This window comes from Telmatherina bonti (assembly GCF_933228915.1).
Source record: "Telmatherina bonti genome assembly, chromosome: 8".
NCBI classification, from domain to species: Eukaryota; Metazoa; Chordata; class Actinopteri; order Atheriniformes; family Telmatherinidae; genus Telmatherina; species Telmatherina bonti.
The window spans coordinates 13,360,672-13,382,966 of NC_136626.1; the positions used below are offsets into that span (position 1 = coordinate 13,360,672).

General features: G+C 38.2%; 2 protein-coding genes across 3 annotated transcripts in view; one reads left to right on the forward strand and one right to left on the reverse strand.

Moving 5' to 3' along the window:
- Window positions 1-1,715: 1,715 nt before the first annotated feature.
- Window positions 1,716-8,890, reverse strand: zap70 (zeta chain of T cell receptor associated protein kinase 70; the record flags this gene model as incomplete). Its single annotated transcript, XM_079245034.1, has 12 exons — window positions 1,716-1,833; window positions 1,940-2,052; window positions 2,310-2,450; window positions 3,034-3,226; window positions 4,839-5,045; window positions 5,144-5,318; window positions 5,948-5,987; window positions 6,070-6,092; window positions 6,215-6,296; window positions 6,391-6,529; window positions 6,625-6,785; window positions 8,486-8,890. The coding sequence occupies 12 exons, from the start codon at window positions 8,888-8,890 to the stop codon at window positions 1,716-1,718; spliced, it is 1,797 nt and encodes a 598-aa protein (XP_079101160.1).
- A 9,858-nt stretch (window positions 8,891-18,748) lies between these two features.
- adamts10 (ADAM metallopeptidase with thrombospondin type 1 motif, 10) overlaps window positions 18,749-22,295 on the forward strand; it is a 56,233-nt gene continuing 52,686 nt past the window's right edge. For both annotated transcript variants that reach the window (XM_079244577.1, XM_079244578.1), the window contains exon 1: window positions 18,749-18,798. The gene's annotated coding sequence lies outside the window, so the exon portion shown is untranslated. The remainder of the gene's footprint in view (window positions 18,799-22,295) is intronic.

Genomic DNA, 22,295 nt, shown 5'->3' on the forward strand with positions numbered 1-22,295 from the left:
ACCTGTTTTTATTATTTTAATGACATTACCATTTCATGTTATTTTTATTTTGTGATTTTCGAGCAGCACTTTGGCGACATTTTGATTTTAAAAGTGTGCTTTATAAATAAAGTGGATTGGATTGAAGAACTGGCCGAAAAAAAAAAATCCTAGTATTTGCTAGAGAAGGCTGGCCTGAAAGGCAGCACATATTACGGTGGTGTAGTGATTAGTATTGCAGCCTCACAGCAAGATGGTTGCTGCTGGGTCTGGGGGAGGTTTGAACTGCTGCATTTTTGTGTGGAGTTTGCATGTTCTCATATGCCTGGGTTCTCTTCGAGTACTCTGGCTTCCTCCCACCCACAAGATGTGTTAGGTAACTGCTATGGTTAATTGGTCATTTATCACCTGTAAGTTGCTTTGGATAAAAGTTTCTGCCAAATGACGGTAGAATAGAAGAGAACATAGGCAATAATCACACCAGAAGTGGAGGCTGTACAAAGAGGTCACTGAGATGAGCATGTAGTAATAGGCAAGCAGCTAGTGTCAAAATGGAAGATAAAAGGTGGCGAAGAATGATAGACTCAAAACCCTGTGTGGCTTCCAGATCCAGACTGATAAACTGATAATCACAAACCAGTCAGATGTCATGGTGGATGACAGGCGCTTGAATAACTTCAACATCATTACAGGTTTGTGAAAACTTTATTTTGAAGACATTTTTGATAACTTCCGGGTATCGTTCAGCGTCGCTTGACAGAGCAGAAGCACTTCTAAAACAGTGTCTCACAGTGACTAACCTCAATAATTTCATAACACAAAGTACACCACAATACACCATGTTTAAATTACAAACAGGAAAACCAAATGAAACATCTGGGCTCATAAATCTATGAACATGGCCGTCACAAAACATTCATTTCAAGACACACAAGACTACGTTACATGATTAAATATAAATTGTGTACAACATTAAAATATCATAAATGGCCTCACTTTTCTAAATAATTTAAACACTTTTTATTTCCTTGGAGCCTTCTTCTCTTCTCTTTTCTTTCTTTCTTTCTTTTTTTAATTTTTAGATAACTTTTGTTTTAGTTTCTTTTCACACAAGCTTAGGCAATTCTCTTCAGATCAACACTTGCAGCCTGGAACTCCAATAAGATATTAATGCCTTTATTTTTATGTTAAATACTCAATGGTGACAAATTTGTTTTCTCTTGTTTGGCAACTTTTGAAACATGAGGGTCCTTTCAGTGTTTGTTATAAGAATAATCAGCATTTATACATTCAAGTTGTTGCGTCTCATCTGGAATATCCCACACTAATAATATGGGTGGCCAGATAAGGAACAATTGCAAATCATATGATCACTTTCTTTTAATTTAATTTATCTTAAAAACAACAGAATTCCCTGAGGTGGTGGCACCTTCACTCCACATATAGTCCATTTCTACTCCAGAAATATGAGATTATTGAATTTGTTTTCTTGTTAATGTGAAGACACTTAACATTCAAGCCCAGACATCAGACAGAGACCCTCACACAGCTAAAACACTGAGGTCCAATTTAGAAATGCACATTTATTGTCATTGAAGCCTGTTCAGCTGTATCTACCCTGTAGTCAAAGCTGGTCAGTGTGCACTGCTCATAAAACACTCTTTGTTTTGGTAGTTTAATGGTTAGTTAAAAGGATTCTTTGTGCAGTGCGAGAACAGAATGTGCTTTTTGCCCTTCTACTTGGTAGGCGCAGCAGCGGCTGCGGCTTCCTCAGGCATGCTCTTGCTGGATATGGAGTAATGATAAGACCTCATGGACGCCTCAACCTTCTTGAAGTCGGGGCGGTCCTCATGCCTGGCAGGAGAGGGGGAGTAAAAGAGGAGATCTCAGCTTGTTAAAACTAACCTTGACTTTTGTATAAATGTAAAGTAAACAGCAAAAACATGATGGAATTTCTCACTTGTATGTCCAACACTCTTTCATCAGCGTATACATCCTCTCTGGACATGCTGCTGGCATTTCCATGCGGTTCCCGGTCTCGATGAAGCGGATGACCTCGGGACCTTTCATTTTCTGCACGGGAAATATAGAAATAAAAAAGGATGAGTTGCAACATGAGCCCTGAGATGGACTGGCAACCCGTCCAGGGTGTACCCCGCCTCTCGCCCAAAGACTGCTGGAATAGGCTCCAGCTTCCCTGAGACCCCTTATCAGACTAAGTGGTTCAGATAATAAATGAATGAATTAGTTTCAACATGAAGTTTGGGAACCTTCACATTCTGCAGGAGGGAATTCTGCGAGATGCACTGTTCCACAGAAGCACATTTTACCTTGTAAGGTTTTCCTCCAAAGGAAAAGGCCTCCCACATGGTGATGCCAAAACTCCATACATCACTTTTACTGGAGAATTTGTGGAAATTTAGACATTCTGGAGCGTACCACTTCAGCGGCCATTTACCTGCAGTACGAGCCTGTAAACACAAAGCGTACACTGATAAAACAGCAGTCCAGTACATTCACAAAGACAACAAGCATAACCCCACTGACACATTAAATGCATAACTGTGGTCTGGTGCTTATTTGAAAAAATAAATAACAGCATTTATTGGTATTAATCTTCAATCTGCATACCACCCACTTACCTCTTTCTGTGTTTTATTGAACACTTTTTGCCATATTTGCAGGTGTATGATGACAGGTCTCCTTGATGTGGTGCTGTGAACTTAGTGCATCACTGTGAACGATGAATCTAAAATGTGCTGCAAAGATTCTGTCTTCTTACACCCAGGAGTTCTGGGATTTTCTGAATACTATTCAACCCCCATATAGGTCAGTAAACCAGTAAAAATTGACCCAGTGATTAGTAAACAGAACAGGGAACAGTGTATGCTCATTGTGTGTTCCTGCAGTTTGAGGACAGAAATTCCCAGAAAGGATGTCGACTAACAGAGCAGTATTTGTGCTTCCTGCATTACTGATAATACCTGGAATCCAATCCTTTAATGATTTGTCACTTTCAGTGAAACAGGCTTTAAAAAAAATGTTACAACATACTTTGTAATAGTTGCCATCCGCTCCCAACGCCTTGGAGAGCCCAAAGTCACTGATTTTGGCGAACTGCTGGTTGACCAGCAGGACATTGCGAGCTGCCAGATCTCTGTGCACAAAGTTCTTCTCCTCCAGATACTTCATCCCCATTGATACCTGATGCATCAGGTTAACAATGTTCTCCACGGTTATGGTATCCCTGCAGGAATAAGGTCAATGTTAGCATGAATTGTTAGGTCTTCATCACCTTAGAAAAAATCACTTCCATCTTTTTGTGCTCTGGATCATTTAAAAGAAATTGCCTCACACATTCAGAAGGTGATGAAGATGAAAGTAGAAGTATTGGTGGTTGTACATATTGTGTTATAATAGGTTTTGATGCTACAGAATTGGTAAATGGTGGCTGCAGTGTGCATCACACAACAGGAACAGCCAGTTACTCATCACACAACCACGTTAAAAGAAAATGAAAAGAAAAGGATAAATAAACAAGGATGAATGAAAACAGCAAATAACAATAACTTCTGTGATTTTTCACCAAAAAATGTCATTGAACTAACTTCTCTCTTATAAGAAACACGTTTATTTTATCAATAATCCCTCCATTGATGATAAAAGTCACTAAAACTAAGACAAATCCAATCAAAGTTGATGTAAAGTCTTAACAACATAAAAAACACTTTAAACCTCTTGCAGACATAAATTTATTTCTTTACAACAGTGAAATCCAGTATCTGCCTTTGGAGCAGCTTTTAGCAGCCTTTCTTCTTATTCATCTGGTGACAGATTTCCTTCCTTGTTCCACATTAACCTACTTTTAGAAGAGAGACAAGGCTCCTAAATATGGTGAACGTCTTTGCTGGAAACAGTTGACTTGACTCATTTCCCATCATTACATGTCAGGCATGGATCTCTTCACTTTCAGGAACATCACATGCTCTGACAAGCAAGACAGAAATATTCCAGACACCCACGCCAAACGTTTTCCTTTCTGCAGCTGAAACATTTTGTTACCTTTTACTTGTGGATATGGGAGTCTTATCCATCCCAGTCTCCACTAACAACCACTGGATTCTTAAATGACATGAAAGGGCTCCATCTTTACTGCTTACTCCATACTTGAATGCAATGAAATGGAAACTCCTCAAATCTGGTAACATTTGTTATCTATAATCTGAACTGGAAAAATCCCAGTAAATGTTAACAAATTTCTTCTTTTTTTCTCCTTGTTCATTACTGTTTCACTTGTTAGTAGTAATGTAACTAATTAACCCTTTGATGCATCATGTCCACTATAGTGGACACCCATTTAAAGGCTGTCTTCTAGTATATTCACAAGTGAGGATGGTATATTTGCAATTTTGCCACTTCAGTGGATATTAGGAGAGTCACCTAATACATTGTCACTCACTGAAGAATAAACAAATAAAGTAGTATAAATTTCATAAATGCAGAAACACTGAAAAATTTATTTAACTCAGTGACAAAAAAGGCATGAAAATTATACTTGTACATTTTAATGGAATATGCCTAATATATAAATATGACAGTATGTTATTTTATAAGTATTTCTATAGGATAGATAAAATAAATAAACCAAATAAAAAGTCAAATAATATTCAAGACAAATGAAAGTGTCTCTGTGGAAGTAAAATATTTTATGTGGAAAAAAATGGATTGATTTTTTAATAAAAATTTATACATCAGAGAGTTAAAGCATTTTGTTTCTTGGGTTGTTATTTGTTTTAGTTGTACATTTTATTCTATTTAACTCCCCACACATATGACACACCTTTCCAACATGTACTCACTTATTGGTGGAGAGAAATTTGTTGAGAGGACCTGCAGCAGCCATCTCCATGACCAGCATCAGATGTTCGGCGTTGCACAGGCCAAGCATGCGGACGATGAAGGGGTTGCTCAGCTGGTGCATGATCTCTGCCTCTCTCATCATCTCATCCTTAACCAGCTTCTCATTTTCGCTCTTGAGTACTTTAACGGCCACATCTATCTGACCCCTGAGACAAAAAAGAAACAAGGCCAAGGTGCAAAGTGATTCACATGCAGGAGACGTGTAAAGCTTCAGTGGGATTTTTGTCAGATGTTCGAGTCTCACGATTCTGTCTTGAGAACTCCCTTCTTGACACTGCCAAAGTTCCCAGAGCCGAGCTCCACTTCATCCATCAGCAGCTGGTCTCTGTGGATGTTAAATTTTTTGATCTCGTTGGGGTTGTGGTATGGGTTGAACCCCTCGCAGTCCATAGGAAGTAGATCACGGCCTACAGGCGCAGCTGTAGCTGATTTTGACACGTCTGGAACAGCTGGAAAATAAGGAAGCACTTCTAAACTCATAACAATCAATTTCCAAAAATGCATTTGTACTCAATAAATATCACCTACCTATAACACCTGAGCCAATATTTTCTTCATAATTTCTCATTTTTTCCTGATGTTTGCTTTGTTTATCTCAACAACAAGACTTTCAGGAAGCTTTTTTTTCCCCATTTTATCAAAATCTAATGCTAATCTGTGCCATTTGAGTTAATAAATGAAATCTTTATCAAGCATTTTGTCGTGCAAAGATGGCTGAAGCCTGACTTGAAGTTATGTTTTACAGATAAAACAATCTGTGTGTAAAACATGTCAAATTGTTATAAATGAAGTTACCAAGAACACAAAATGCTGTTAAGATGAGCTTTACATCTTTCCATTAATTTCAGTGTCTTTCTTCCGTTACAGACTACACTGTTGTTGTTAGTGTTTAGGGTTGATTTGTTTGTATTTCTTTGCATTTTAAGACCTGCCTGTGGACAGGCATCACAAACAAACTCTGGCTGAAAATAATGTGTCATGTAGCTCATGCTACCAGCTGTCTTGTGTATACCAGGTGTTTCTTTATGCTGTAATGTAAGCAACTGACCTCGAGGTGGTGGTGTGTATCCATTTGCACCAGCCCGCCTCTGAAAAGCCGACATTGAAATAAATCTCAGAGAATGACAAGGATCCTGACTTTAAACAAAGCAGGATGTAGTGAATACTTACATTTGAGGGAAGACTGGGTGTCTCTGAAATGTTACAGAACAGATCAGTGTTAAATGGAGGATTTAAGAACAACTGCAGATTATTTACAGACACAAACCAGAAACTCTTAAAGTTGATGTGATTTTAAAAATAAAGGGAGCTTTACTTTCAGTAACTTTCCCATTGACGCACGCCTCTCCAAGAATAGTTACCAGGCCATCAGGTTTCATCTTCAGATACTCCACAAGCTGAACAGAGACAGGAAGTTGTACTTTTTTGATACATTAACCATAAGTTGCTATGCCGAGGAGGCATAAAAGTAAAGAACAATTGCTTGCTTACCTGCCAGATTGTGTCAAATTTTGTTCCCTCTGGCATAGACAACTTCCCTGATTTGTCTTGAATGACCTGATAGTGGTAAACGGTTTTCCCGTACACCAGGGAGAGCGCAAACGTACCAGCCTCCTCTTTGTCTCTGACTCTGAGAAGCAAAAGTTGCACTAAAACTTTGGATGCCTTCAGAAGCGGCGCAACAAGCAGGCACTAAAGTTCTGAAGCGACACTGTGAAGACTTACAGAAACTTGCCGTCTGGTTGTGCTCCAGAGTAAAGTCGCCTCTCTCCTTCTTGGCGGTTGATTTTACCGTGATACCACGCCATCCTCTCATGGGCCGTAGTAGCAATCAGCTTCTCCAGCTGGGGAGCTTGACTTATGATGGCCTGTTCCATGGCTTCTCCCTGCATAGATACAGAGTAATTCAGAATACACACATTTCTACAGGATTGATGCTTCTGGTGATTAACCTGCATTCCTACAAATGCACTTAAAAGCAGGATGAGAGTGAAACACATTTTAATTTGTGACCTTTGCTCATATTTGGATGTCTCTCACCCACATATAGTGTGAACTGTGGTGGAAAGTTGGTGCAAAGACAGACAGAAAAGGAGGCAGGTTCAGTCTAGATACACCTGGAGCTACTTTTGCTGTTTAACTGGAGCCCACAAAAGGATACTGGTCTCTGCGTGTGACTGGTCGCAGCAGGAGACAGATGCTAAAACTTGAAGAAACTACAGTGGGCCAGACCTCAAACTGAGTAAAAAAGCTACTGTAGTTTGTTTTTGGGCTACCCACAGCCATGTTAAACTAATAAAAAAAACGTCGAATTTGTCCAAAACTACCAGATGTATTTCAGTATTAACATGTAGACCAGTGGAGGGGCTAGTCAAACACCAGTTCTTAATGGGTTTGTGCACATTCTACATGAACATGTTCAAACATCAAAGTCTCACAAAAACACAAGCAAGCTCACTTAACCAGCCGGCAGTAGACCAGCAACTGCTGAGTTCAATAAAGTAGAAAAGCTCTGTATTAAAGGAGTCTGTTTGAAGAGAAAGTGGCTTGCAGTAACCTAAGAGGAATCATGGACGTCTGCAGGGTGATGATATGACACAAGAACATGCCATTTTGTTTCTCTGATGCAGGTTAGAATCCAAATGCCATCCACTTCAGGTGGGTGACAGACAAGGTTTGCACACACTAAGTATCCTTTTAAGCATGAATTTAAATTCCTTTTCCGAAAGAGTGCTTTAAAATATGCAGCCACGTTTCTGAGGTGAGACTTGATGACTGCACGTTATGCTCAGAGTTCAGCTAAAGGCTTGAAAATATGATTTTCAGTGGTGGTTAAATAGTAACAATGTACAAAAAGAAGACGTATATTTAAGTTAAAATCATTTGCAAGTCAGAAATTCAGTTCATTCAAATGTCTAATTATGTCCAGATTTCACCACAATATCAGAACACATCTAAGTTATTATTTTATTTTTATTTTATTTTTGCAAAGTTTCATCAGTGTCTCTTCAAGCAAGAAATATTTTTGTTAAATGAAAATCTAAAATGTTATCTGTCTGTTAGGACTCTGTGTGCAGGAGAGGCAAGTGTCATGTCTTTATAACGGCTTTAATTCCTTTATATCATGAGATTATAGCGAAACCTGCAAACCAATTCAGATATGTTCCTGATTTAAGGAATCAGTTCTACATTGAAAAATAATCAGTAGCAAATCTCCTGCATTCAAACTGATGGAAAAAGGACTTAAACTATTTAAGACTGTTCAAATTATTTAGGTAATGAAAGTCCGAGCTATCCGAAGTAGATCGGGTCCTATTGTTGTTGTTTTCTTTATAGTTGTTGTTTGTAAGTTAATGTTGCAGATAGTTCAGAGGAAAGTAATTTAAATACAAACTGTGTTGCATTGGGTACTCATAAACATAGTGATAAAGGTTGTTTTTATGCATATCCTAATCTTAAAGTAGATCATAATTATGTTGGAGTTGAATAAGTTTTCTTGTAACAATGCTGAAAAGAAGGAGTTTTGTGTGTTTTAAAAGGGTCTCGATAATAAATATTAGATCTTTAACAGTGCCCAGAGCCTCACCTCCAGGTTCCAGGTCTGCTTCACGTATTCCCTCAGCATGTTGTCTCTCATTTTGTCAAACACACCAGTCCGTATCGGTGTGTCCTGAGGTCGCAGACAAGGTTTCTTCAGCACACAAACCAGCCCATCAGGATCTTTGCTGTAATACTCACAAAGCTCTGCGGGGCCACAGTGAGTTTTCCCTCCTGTGATGCTGTAAGTTCCATTTAGCTGTTTCTCTATGCCATAATGGTGAAAATCCAGGTTCCACACAATGGATAAGACGTAGCCTCCCAGACTGCGGAGACACTGCCGCAGCAAGAAGAGGCCATCAGACATACCAGCCAGCTTCAGGTGCTGTTCAGCCTCTGATCGACTGATGCAGCCATAGTAGAAAGGCAACTCAGCTGCAGGGTCGGTGGACATGTTGAGACCTGAGAGTTAAGTCGGTCCTGGTCTCGAAGTCCTGGGTGGAGGTGATGAATGGAAACTAAAGAGAGAGAGAAAATATAAAAAGTTTTCAGGAATATGCCGGGGTCAATAGTTCAAGTTCCTGCAGTGACCTCTGACTTTTTATCTTCTAATTCAAAACCTTCATCCACTACCTGCCAAATTAAAACGCACCATTTACCACCATTCACCATCATTCACCGTCATTTACCAAACCTTTAAACAGTTCTGAGCAAATAACCTAAAAATGGAAAAACACATTCATGCTTTAAATCTTTTCAAAATACCAAACAACACAACACATCAGACCCTCACCACTCAACAGCACTGCAGTCTACAGAAGCGTGTGTTTCAGGACTGTCACCTTATGTATGTGGATGAGATATTCAGCATTAAGCGCCCACACTTTAAGATTGCAGTAAGCTTGCAGATTAACAAACTGGTGACAAAAGCCACAACAGGAAGTTGCAGTCCGCCCTCACAGCCTCATTTCTCCAGCATGTCGCGCTTCCGTTGAGCAGGTGCTTTTTGGTTCTAGAGCATTCCCTCTGCTACGAAAGCTCAGGTTTATACATTTTTCCTTCATGGGAAAAAAGTTATGCAACAAAAACATAAAGAAATGAGCTTTTCCAGAATAACTAATACAACAGGTACTGTGTTGTGAAACGTGCATGTTGGGAATGTGATGTGACTTCAGAGTCTGCTGCGACAACAAAAGAAACTGAAGATGATGTGATAGCAGACACAGCATGAAAATTTCAGTTAAAAAGGGAAATTTCCAGTGTTCGCAACACGTCACACAGAAAGAAAACAAACACAGAAAGGGAATCGTATAAAGGTTCACAAGTTGATGAAACATATACATTAAATAGTATTCACATAAAACTATTGAAAATAAATATATTTTAGGCAAAAAGCCAGATTTTTCCTTTTAGGTTTCAGCTTTTCAGCTGGCATTTTTCCCCCCTTCTGGCTTTTTGTTTTGGAAACTTTCATTAACTTATCAGTTTCATCAATGGAAAAACTTTCTGCAGTTGTTTTTAAAGTGTGTCATGTTTCCTATGAATGCAAACAGCACAACATTAGAAAGAAAGAAAGAAAGAAAGAAAGAAAGAAAGAAAGAAAGAAAGAAAGAAAGAAAGAAAGAAAGAAAAAGAAAAAAGTGTGAATAATGTCAAACCTCAGTTTCCTGGCTAAATGACTTTCTACTCACATCCACAATGGACAACCATGCTGAAATGCTCATCTGCCACAAGAAGCAAGACTCCGATGTGGCTTGACCCCCAAGTTCACCACAACAAAGACAGCCAGACACTTCACTGCGGACTTACATCCCCTACCTGTCTAAATTCAGTCTGTGAGGCTGAATCATAAAATCACATCAATGCAGTGTATGCAAATGTCTGTTTATAATCTGCACAGTTCAGATCAATTCATCCAAAAAAGCTTATAAGATTAAAGGTTTGACTTGGCTTGGGTACTTCTGGCATAGTTTACAGAAAAATTGCTTTACATGTAAACACGTCATACTAATGTCTAGTTTTCTTACATTTCTGCTTCATAATTGTTCAGAGAAGAGTGCAGAACTATTTTATTTCTGCTGATATCCAACAATATACCTTCAGAAAAAGATTCACTTTTAAAATAAGTCTTTAGGGATCTTTGTTGCACTCATGCAATTCTAAATTAAATTGCCATTTAAATTTCAGCAACACTTGATAAACATTATCTTATAATGCACTCATTTTGCTTTTATCATGATTTTTGACAATGTTTAATGTGTGTGGCAATCTTTAAATTAAAGCAATGAACTCCAATTCTGTGGATATCTTTCTTGAAGAACAAACAAATAGATCTAAATAAATGCATCAACTCTGAACCACTGATGTTAATGGCAGGATGACACAATGTTTTTGTTTTATGATTTGTTATTAACTTCTGTGGTATGACTTAAGCGGAAAGAGGAAGTGCATTTAATAACAGACAAGCAACCTCCCTTTAATAGTGCCGACACAATCAAGATAATTTTCATTTTTTAATTGCTAAACAAAGCAAAAGAAGCTCAGCTTATCATGATTGTAAATGTAGCTTTTTATGCTTGTAGGGTATATCATAAACCACAAAAACAGCAAGGGAAGAGAGCTGGGTAACATATGACACAGTTCCTGAGACAGCGTTGAACCCAAAAAGTTATCTAGCGAAATGTGTCTGGGACTGACTATACTTTAGAGGTGGAAACTTGTTTGCATTTAATGTATAAATGCATATCATAATGCTTTCATAATGGGGTGTTGAAGAGCAAAGGTGGAAAAAGTTCTGTGAGTCACTTTTCAACAAGCGGAGGTGTATGTAAGCAACACGTCATCCACAGACTTGGCTCTTTTTTCTTTCATTAACCAAATGTTATCAAAAACAAAGCTGAAACATTTGGTACCCATCATTAGGGAACAACTGTTCCTGGGTAACAGTCTTGTTTACAGCGACAGGGAGGCTTTGTAAAGCCCAAAGAGCAATGTAAAACCAGAGGAGATATTGTTCCTGACTGCTCTCAATCAGGTCAAATTCGCAACAAAAACAGTCATGATAAAAAAAAAAAAAAGAGCACTTGGACAAAAAGGCTGTAAAGCATTTATTGGACATGCATGAAAAACTCATATTAGCAAGTCAAACTTAACAAACTGCTGCCAGTAGAGAGTTGATGAGAGATGTTGTCTCACAGTGTCAAATCCTAGATGTTTAACAAGTAAAATCTTGTTGTAATGTGTCTACAAATCATTCAACAAAAAATTTCACATTAGGTATACAGAAAATTTATTACATTAGCTAACTAGTTAACTTAGGTTAATTTCTTGGCTTATAATAAAAAAAAGTCTCATGTGATGCGACTGATGGAAATATCCAGGTTTTATTAAACTGATTACTAAAGTTACAGGATGATTTTCCTAGTAATCCATTCTTTTTCTTGTTCCACCCAACATGTGTAAAACTCAGAAAACTAGCAGCTGGGAGACAAAGTCTCGTGTGGGAACGTCAATGCCACAGTTCCATGTCGGCAACAATATGATTAGGTTTGGGTAACAAAAAGTCTTTGTTTGCTTTAGCCAACATAACTTATCACCCAGCATTACTGACTGGCGAAAACTTTCAATAAAACAGACATTTGGTTAGCTTAAGGCAAGCAAATCTGTGATTACACAACGGGTTACACAACTTCTTGGTTAACGTTTATATTCTTTTGCTGGTGTTAAGCCAGAAAAAAAACTGCTTGGTTAGCTTTAAGCTAACTTTAAACTAACAGACTGACTGACAGAAAACAGACTAACAGTTTACACATTGTTTTTTGTTTGTGTTTACATTTTGTACTAAATGTTTGGTATTTAATATTTGGAATGGGAATATTCTTTGTGTTGCATTGTGCCACCAAACTCGAGTCAGAACATTTAGCAGAAGTAGCCTAATGGCACCTACATGTGTAATGCTTTTGTAACCAAAGTAGCTCTGTTTCAGATCATATATAGCCCAGACATATTCCTATTTGTGTATGACATCATGAAAGAAGGACTTTGTCAATGTCAGCGAACCAAGATTTGGTCTGAATTACTGCAGGTGAAATGACTTAGAGCAGACATTAAAAACATAGAACAGTCATCCCAACGGCACTTTCACTACTCTGAACACGAGTCGGTACATTAATACCACCCTGAAGTCTCCGATTTAATTAGACTTTTGAACTAAAGCAAGCTTAAGATTACGTGATTAAAATCCATCGTGAACACAGCAGTAATAACTACGCATGCTTTAGAGCTTTTAGATCATAATTATTTTTGTTGCACTATCAGGAAGTTAGCTCGTAGTTAAGTAACTCAAAACATTGTGACTTTGGACACGCTTCCAACAGAAGATAATGTTATTTAGCTCTCATCAGTACAGAAAAATATCTTTATTTTATCTTAAAAGTGGTTTATAGACATCTTAATTCAGGTGGATTTTGACCTGAAGTTGATCTTATCATATCAGAGGCCTCAGTTGCTTACTCTGAACCACGATTTCCTTATTTAGGAGAAAAAAATTGACGTTAAAATAGAGCGTTGAATTAGTGTGTGCTATTCTAGACTACAACTCAGCTTCAGACATTCATATCTACATTGAAAATTTGACATTAAATGTTACTATCAGCAGCTTTTTAGTATCTGGAACACCTTGCAGACTTTTGATAGCATAATAAGCAAACCCTTTAGTTCTACATCTGTTAATTTGAAGAGTTTTTGTGTCATTTGTGCCTTGCAAATGCAAATTATTGAGCACATTTTTTTACATTAAAAAAAGGTTTTTACAAGTCAAGCCAATCTCTTTTGACTTTTGCAGGCTTGTCTTGCAAAAATGACTCAGTCGAGGAGCAAAAATGCAGCCAATGATTTTAGGAAAAGTTACAAGCAATAAAAGACACACACACACGTGGACTTCTGGGGTGTGTTAAACTTCCCTGCTTTTGGTTTTCTTTTCCAAGGCACAATGAAAGCAGCTATTTATATTTTGTACATATAATGGCTGCCTGTCTTGACCAGAGTAACAATGCCTTAACTGAGTTATGTGGCTCACACAATTGTATGACTTTTGCAACAATTTAACTAAGGATTTTTGTCTCAAATGTAAAAGATAAGCGTATCCAAGAATGCAAGATATTAAGATATTCAGTTCAAGCTACACAGGGAAAAAAAGAAATGACTAAAACTATTAAGACAGATAATTAAATGCCTCAGAGTCGTTTGCAGACATACAACAACTTTGTGAAATATGGTGGTTAGACATTTGAGAAAGATAAAGATTGTTAAACAACTAGTAGATTCTGTTAAAAGATTAGAAAGATAAGTATAATACTGCACCTTAACGTGAATTTATCAAGCCCTTTGGGTCACATTTTTCTGTTTTTCCACCAATAAAAAATGCACACCCATACAATACAAATGGTATTGTTGCGAAAGAAAAACAAAACAAAACAATAAAAATAAACAAACAACAAAACATACTCACATTTCACTGCTTAACAGCTGTGATGTTGTCGCTTCTGAGGCAACGGTGCATCTGTCGATCTGAGAGTAATGTAAGGTGCCGTGAAGAAATGTGAATGTGGGGGGTTTAGAGACAGTTAAACACACACACACACACACACACACACACACACACACACACACACACACACACACACACACACTGCAAACCACACTCACACAGATGCACAACTACAAATGTAGCTTTGTGCGGTGTGACCTGTGAAGTTCTCATTAAATCTCGTCCTGTTTAATGTCTGTTAGTCTGTTGAATATAGTAAACAGACATTTGGTTATTTTTCTTGTTTTCTTTGTCTTTTCAGAGCGCAGATAGCTTAGCACGATGTTTGGATAGAACATGAATACATTACATTAATAAATCTAATACACACACACACACACACACACACACACACACACACACACACACACACAGGTATATCACACATCAAAACATTCAACAGTAACAAAAAAAGCAAATAGTGTTTATATAGATCTGTTTTCTGACATGTTACTGTACTTTCTCCTGAGTTTAATAGAGTCTCTGTTCAACACTAGAAAATAAACATTCAAACAGGTTTTATTTAAAATTCATATGTATGAGGCTGTTTTGTAAAAACATTAATTCATCACAATGGATTAGATTTATAAGTGCTATTCAAGGCACACAAAGCACTTCACACTGAATCCATCAGTCACTAACTCCACATTCACACACTGGTGGTGGTAACCTACATATGTAGCCACAGCTGCTGTAGGGAAAACTAATGGAAACATGGCAGCCAAACCACGGCAACGGCCCCTCCAACAAACATTCATTTATGTCTGTGTTATCTTAGAGGCAAGGTGGGTGAGGTGCCTTGCTCAAGGACAAAGCAATAGATTGACTTAGATAAAGCAGGATTTGAACCATTATAGTTATCAGATGACTTGAGTTAGCATCTGAGCCACTGTCACACAGGAAAACCTGGTGTTTCTGAATAGTTGCTGCTTTTGTGGAGATGTCAGCTTCTGCTACAAATAAATATAAAATCTTGCAAAAAGCAAAGCAAACAAAAACAGTGGGGTTACCACTTTTCAAGGAACTTTATTTTAGCTGTTTCACTTTGCAGGAAAAAGAAGAAAACATTCAGATTATGACTAAATAAACCTTATTTCTAGTTAAGAACGTCAGCTTTTGTCTTCAGTTTTAGTTGACATGTTTGCCCTAAAGAAAAGTTTCAATTCAGCAAAATTACAAAATTACAAATTACAATTACAAAATATGGATTGAATGAAAAAAGTCTAAAATCACACCTGTGTACGTACTGCAGCAGTAAGGACTGTCATCTTCCCTGCTTCTTTACCTTTTTACAACCCCTGTCATTAATGATTGCATAAGTTCCAGCATGACTGCCTTGTTTACTGTGAATCGGTTTTCCTCCATATGGGAGTTATTGATGGTTTACTTTTGCCTTTTCTGGATGTAACTTCCATTTACTCAAACTGTTTTGGTTTTGCTTTACATTTAGGTCACAAACTTTGACTTCTGCTCCTGCTCATTTTTCCATTTGCACTTCATTTTTTATATTTCTGTTCCAACATCGATTGACCTGTAGGTTTCCATTTCCCAACCTTCCCATTTTGTTTCTCCTTGTTCCAAATATTAGAAACAGCTGACTAGGAACAGCCAACTTCTTTGGTTAATTGCCTTTATGAAGGGGTTTTCTAGTCTTTCCATTGTTTAAACAGACAACCCTTCTTGTTTTGTCCACACTACATGAAATGAAATGATGTTAAGTACTTTTTTAAAACTGTGGTCATTTAAATCTGAAGATTTGTTGCATGTATTTGTATTGCAGTTGCAATTAATTACAACAATTTGATTAATTTATATCTTAACTCATTTTGGTACAACCTGAATGTTAACCTGTTAAATGAAACCTTTTTTTTTTATGTCTTTGAATGGAAATCCTCCAAAAGTGTTGATTCCACACTTATTCACGCCATCAGCAGCACCTGTTGGAGTCAAATTCATAGTTTCAACAAAGTGCCACTCCAAAATGGTAATTATTCACTTTAAAAACAAATTCAGACATGCTTCATATGGCTCAAGGTTTAATTCAGTATTTCCCTTTTTTTCTGGCAAAGATCACCACGTTTTTCTTGTGCTAAAATAATGTGATATGGGATGTGAAAGAGAACTTTTGAAACACATGAAAAACATGTAAATAAAACTAAATTATAACTACTTAAAAACATGTTTTGGGTGCTTTAGTGGCATGAAATGGGTCAGAGATGGGAAATGCATCCACCAAAGGCCACCAGGTTGGGACTTTACCTGGCTACATTGGGAAACTGAACTGTCTGGCACTGATGTTCACCCAGCTACTACTTAACACTACCAGCTACCTAAACACTTTAAAAATGTCATAAATTTTTAAGAAAATCCTTCTGACCTCATACTTATTACTCATCTTCATTTCATTCAATTTTATGGTAATAACCAGGAATGCATCAATCCACTTTTTCTGATATTGATATTTAAATTTTGAATATCTGCAGACACCGATATTTGCCGATACCAAATCTGTTTATGTGAACATTATTGTGACTATGTGGTTATTATTGCTGTTATAACTGTGTAAGATTTCATTAGGTTGTAATAAATGACCCATCCTTTCTGAAGTTACCTCAACAATACAAATATAATAACATTACAGATCTAATAATTTCAACAATTTTTTTTGGATTTGGCACATTTTATCTAAATACAAATATACATTTTTGGTTTTGAAACAAAGATCTCACTTTTAGTGTAACAAAAAATGTCACATTTTAACATTCAAGGCATTTATTTCTTTTAAAACACGACCGAAGCATGTCATCAAACACATCTGCACTAGCTTGACTAGTGTGGTATCAGGTATCATGTGTGGTATCGGAACACTTTTATTAATACCAGTACAAGTACACACACATGGTATTGAGCCGATACTGATATTGGTATCAGTGCATCGCTTACAACGCCAATCAAAGTTATCTCAAGACATTTTTACTGACACATTGTAGTCCAATTATAATCCAGTTAAAGCAAATTCATTATGGGATCCGCATTAGTCCAGTATATAATAACTGTATTCATATTTGACTCTTGAAACTCAAGTAAAAGTCAGATTGAGGAAGAGCAGCTGTCCGCCTTGACCTGCGAGTACAGAGGAGTCGACAAGCACCATTATTCTACCTGCTGAAAAAAAAGAGAAAGAAAAAGAAATACAGAAATTAATGACAATAATTATGCCATATATTTATACATGGAGAAAACAGAGTAAAGAGACACAATTGGAGGTAAGTGCTCTGTGTATTATGGGGCCCCCAGCCTAAACCTCCTCCTGTACCTGAGCAACCTCCACACCACTAACCTAATGACATGGTAATCTCCTCAACTCCACATTTCACACACACACACACACACACACACACACACACACACACACACACACACACACACACACACACACACACACACACACACACACACACACACCACCCTTTTCTCGCCGGCTTGCAGCTGCTTCCTTGAGTCTCAGGTTTGGCAGTCAGCAGGATTTCGCCGAATCAAGTCAGACACAACAAAACTTGAGCGGATAATACATTGCTACAAAATAAAAGCCTTTCCGTGATATTTCTCTAGTCATAAGGATTTTAGCTGAAAATACTATCAGATAATTACTCATCAAAATCGCTTTCATGTAGAGCAAACTTTAATTCCAGGCTAAAATATTTGTAAGGTGGAAAGACGACTGGATTTGAAAAACCTATTGCAATGATGCAACTAAAACTGATGGGGTTTTATGTTTCATACGTAACTATGATTCATTAACCGTATCAGAATCAGATTGAATCAAACAAAGTTTTATTCAGAAGGCTATATTTTGAATCTTGATTTAGGCTACTGTAAATTATGTTACAATTCAATTATTCCCTTTTTATTATAAGACCTTGAAGCCAACATGCCACCATTATTAAGACCCAAAGTTCTTAAACATTTAGATAGATAGATAGATAGATAGATAGATAGATAGATAGATAGATAGATAGATAGATATTTCTTTATTTCAGACAAAATAACACAATTTAATCAACAGGTTAAAAAAGCAATTATTATAGCGTCCAAAAAGGAGCGGGATGAAGCAATGGTCTGCCTCCCTTTACAATTATAATCTTTTCTTCATTGCAGTTGTTTTAATAATCCCTTAAATCGTCAGTTTTCTTTTTTTTTTCTCTTTTTTTATGGAAAAGAAATAACTAAATGCAATAAATAAATAAATAAATATAGACATGTACACATACATACTTGTACACATCTGCATATACATACATACATACATACACATATACATATGCACATACTCTCAGGCACAAAGCAATGGCATATTTACCTTTATAAGTGGTCATATACCTCTCCGTATATTTATACTCTCTCAGAAATCTGCATATGTGCACATATATTTATGTACATATCCACATCATACAACTACAGATAAATTTGCAGTTGTACAAACCCCCACACATGTGCATTTAAAGTGGACTAAGGCAAGTATTAGTAATTCAGATCACTCACCTGACCATATCGTTCACCTCTGCACGACATCAAATGCAACCTTTAATTTGAAAGAATCTCGGACTGTTTCCGGCTTTACAGCTGAGAAACTTGACAGCCCTGAAGGTCCCTGGTTCTGGTGGAGAAGTTGAGCTTCCTCAGACGTCCACCGCCGGCGCCGCGTCCTCTCCGCTCCGCTGCTGAGGACAGAGGACCGACTCACAGCGGAAACTTCTGCAAGGGGACGCGGGAAGGTAGGTCCTCCTGCTCGGGCACGCTCTCTGCGCTTTCATGCGCGTCTCTGGAGGAAAACGGCATGATGCTGAAATGAGACAGTTCCCAACTCCTGCCCGCTTTTTTTCTTTCAGGGATATTCCTGCAGAGGTGTTGAATGTCGCTCAGAGTTGCTCCTTTACTCCCATTTTTCTGACATTATGGTTTCATAAGATGTATCTCTGTGGACTTAAAGGTGTTATATGATAAAGTATTGTTAATAAAGTGTCATTCTTTTCTGCAGGAGCATTACTGGGCAGTCAGTGTGTGTGTGTGTGTGTGTGTGTGTGTGTGTGTGTTTGCCGGTGAATGGATGATGTGGCTGTCAGCTGCCACCAGGTGTGAAAGTAAAGGCTTGCATTGTGTCTTTCGCCGGCTGGGGGAGCAACTCACACTGTATCCTTGCTGCAAAAGCAACAGTTTTGCAAAGAAAATTACAACAAATTTTTGCACGATCCTGCGTTATATTTGACATTTATAGCATTTGCACAAAAACTCAATAGTTTAAGACTGAAAAATGTGCAGTGAGAAGGCTATGTGTTTCCCACAAAGGCTTGTTTGCCAGTCTTTGGTCCCTCAGTGGACAACAGATTTGACGGATGTGCTATTTCCAGTGCTGCCTTGGCTGAAATTTGCAGGTTTGAGCCTAAATGCACCACAATTACCTTCATCTAGGCCTTAGTTTGTCAGTCTGGCCGTTAGTTGGGCAGATTATGATGATTTTTTCAGAAAATCTCAGATATGGAATAATATATTTTGGGGGCTATCCGTATCACTGCCAGGATCCAGGATTTTTTTTTTTTCTTTTTTTTTTTTTTTTTTACAGGATTCTTCACTATGTGGAGAGATGGGGATAATTTTGCAATTAGAGCTTCTAACTCACATGTAATACCAACAATTATAGGTAAAATGATGATAGCCTGACGGAGGTCTGCGTTCTCTGAGTGTTTCTAGTTGAATTTATTCTGTTTTTGGCAGATTAAGATCCCAGAGGCTACAGTTTGAGACATGGATTTGTAGTTTGCACATGAAAGAGGCAGCGATATCATGAGTGTATTTTCTTTGGGGTTTTTTTTGGGGTCAGTCCACTTGCTGGTATGCTGAAGATGCAATGATCCAACAATTTCTATTTTGATACCTCAATATAGCACATCATTCTTTTTTTCTTTTTCCTCAGTTTGAAATTGATAAATATTTGTGTGACTGATTGGGATTTCTTTACATAAATGATAATGATGAGTAGTGAGATAAAAAAAACAACAACAACTATATTTACTAGTGACATAGACAAGTGAAGGTGTAGTTAAACTTAACTATGGCAGCTACCTCTGCTAGGACAGCGAACTCATCCATGTGGGTTTGTTTTCCTCCACTTACACACTCTTCCAGCCTAACTGCATCATTGCTTCATTAAGCTGACATGTTAGCTGAGAGAACATTAACTGTGATAAAGCCAAACATTTAAGATTCAGCACTGTTTTCTTTTTTTTGTGCTATGTGACCATGAACTTAGTATAGTGTTTTTGACTGTTGGCATGTGGCCTTATAGCAGATAAAAGACAGAGTAAGAAAACTCTCCGCTGCCATCTGGGCTCTGTTTTCAGTGCTGCCGGCTCACTCGCTTCATGTCAAGTCAGCTCTCTCTCTCACTAAATATTGTTTCAGACTCGAGAGGCACATTTTCAGAGAGGGGAGCACATCCGAGGTTCTGTGGCCTGTTTATGTTCCCACTTTTCATCTACACTCTGTTTATTTGGGGAAATTGAGGAAGGAATGTTTGCCCTCTTTGTCTTTCTGTCTTTGAACCAGACAGCGTCTAGTCTGAGCTATACCTCCATTGCTTTTTATCACCTGTTCAGACTTTTGTGCGGAGAATCTAAACTTGATTTTGCTCTAAATGAGGGAGCAATTGCTGCTGAGCCTGACTGAAACGCTGTGTCTGACTTATGACATTAGTCTTATGAGCCATTTGATCCTGCAGCCTCGCAGTCTTATTAGAAAAGACCGCCAGTTTAATGAAATAATAAACTGAACCTAAAGCTGATTCATGAGCTACTCCCTGATCAAAGTGGAGACAGTATGGGGGAGTGCAAGACCCGAAGCTAAGCTGAGGGACACTTAGCATCTGTTCACTACACAGACTTTACTTTGAGCCGGTCATATGGCTTTGATTAGAGTGCTGGTTTTCGGATAGCTCCACTCTCTCTGGCAGTAGTTAAAGACAAGGACAGCATAGTTAGCGCCAGTATTTAAAGGGGAAAAAAAAAAAAAAAAAAACATTAATGGTACATCTCTTACGCCACATGAAAAGCATCAGACAGCTCACTCCAGCAGACGACAAGATGAAAAAAAAAAAAAAAAGTGTTGTGTCAGAATGCTCCAGGGTCTACTGGCTTGATTGCTTTGCAAATTTGGCCCACCCTTAAATTCCCACCTAATTATCCAGAGCGGTCCCAACTTTTCTCTCTTGTTAACAACGACTCCTTTCTTCTCCCCTTTTTTCTTTTCTCTTCTGCAAATTGTGATAGCATTGGAAGGTTGTGTGGCCAGTGTGCAGCTCGGACCCCCTTTCCCTCTTGGCCACGGCTGCAGCTATATGTGCTCCTTATTCGTGGCTCATCCAAGCAAAGCACAGAGCAGAGAGTCGGTGTGTGTGTGTGTGTGTGTGTGTGTGCTCCCTTGGCCAGCTGACAAACATATGTTTTTATTTTGCAAAAGTGATACAGCCCAGAGGGAAAGTTTTGCACAACAGACCACAGAAGATGTACAGCACCATCACCTCCACAAGACAGCTCGCTCTTAATTTAGCTGTGTTTCTGTGTGGTTTGTAACGGAGTAATAACTTACTGGTGGAGCTGTGCAAGGCAGTGCATGCATGTTGTTGCTGCAGGGATTTTGTGAAGGCTGTCTGCAAATCTTTTTAAGGTGCGTTGCTTAAAAACCTCCAAGGTACACCACCGGGGGGGGGTATCCTATTTTCCCTTCTTTCTTGGGTTTAAACAAACAAAAAAGGAGAGTTAGCGGCAATGAAAAGCACTTGATATCAAGCAGCAAGTTTAATATCCCCACAATAAATCGTCAATGGGAGGAGGACAAGTAATGAAAATGGAGAGGAGTTTAGCTTGCGCAGGAAATGACTGGGAGAAAGCCAGAGGGAGGGGAAGAGGGAAGGACTTTTAGTTGTTCCACATATGAGAGAAGCTGCAACAGTACAGAGACCCCTCGATGTGTTTTTTTAAGTAAACTCTCCTTTTACGATACCTGAACATTGCTTCTGAAATGAAGCAAGAGGCACATTGAGGCTCCTTTAAACTCATTCCTTCACACTCACTTGAAGATATTAACACTCAAAAACGGCTCTCTTGCCTGGTTCAAATACCATACACTCTGCTTGTGTCTCTTTCGCTCCCCTTGGGTTTTGCACTTGTGTTTTTTTTCCCCTCCTCCTTTCAGGAGGCAACTTGTTCCCCCTTCTCTC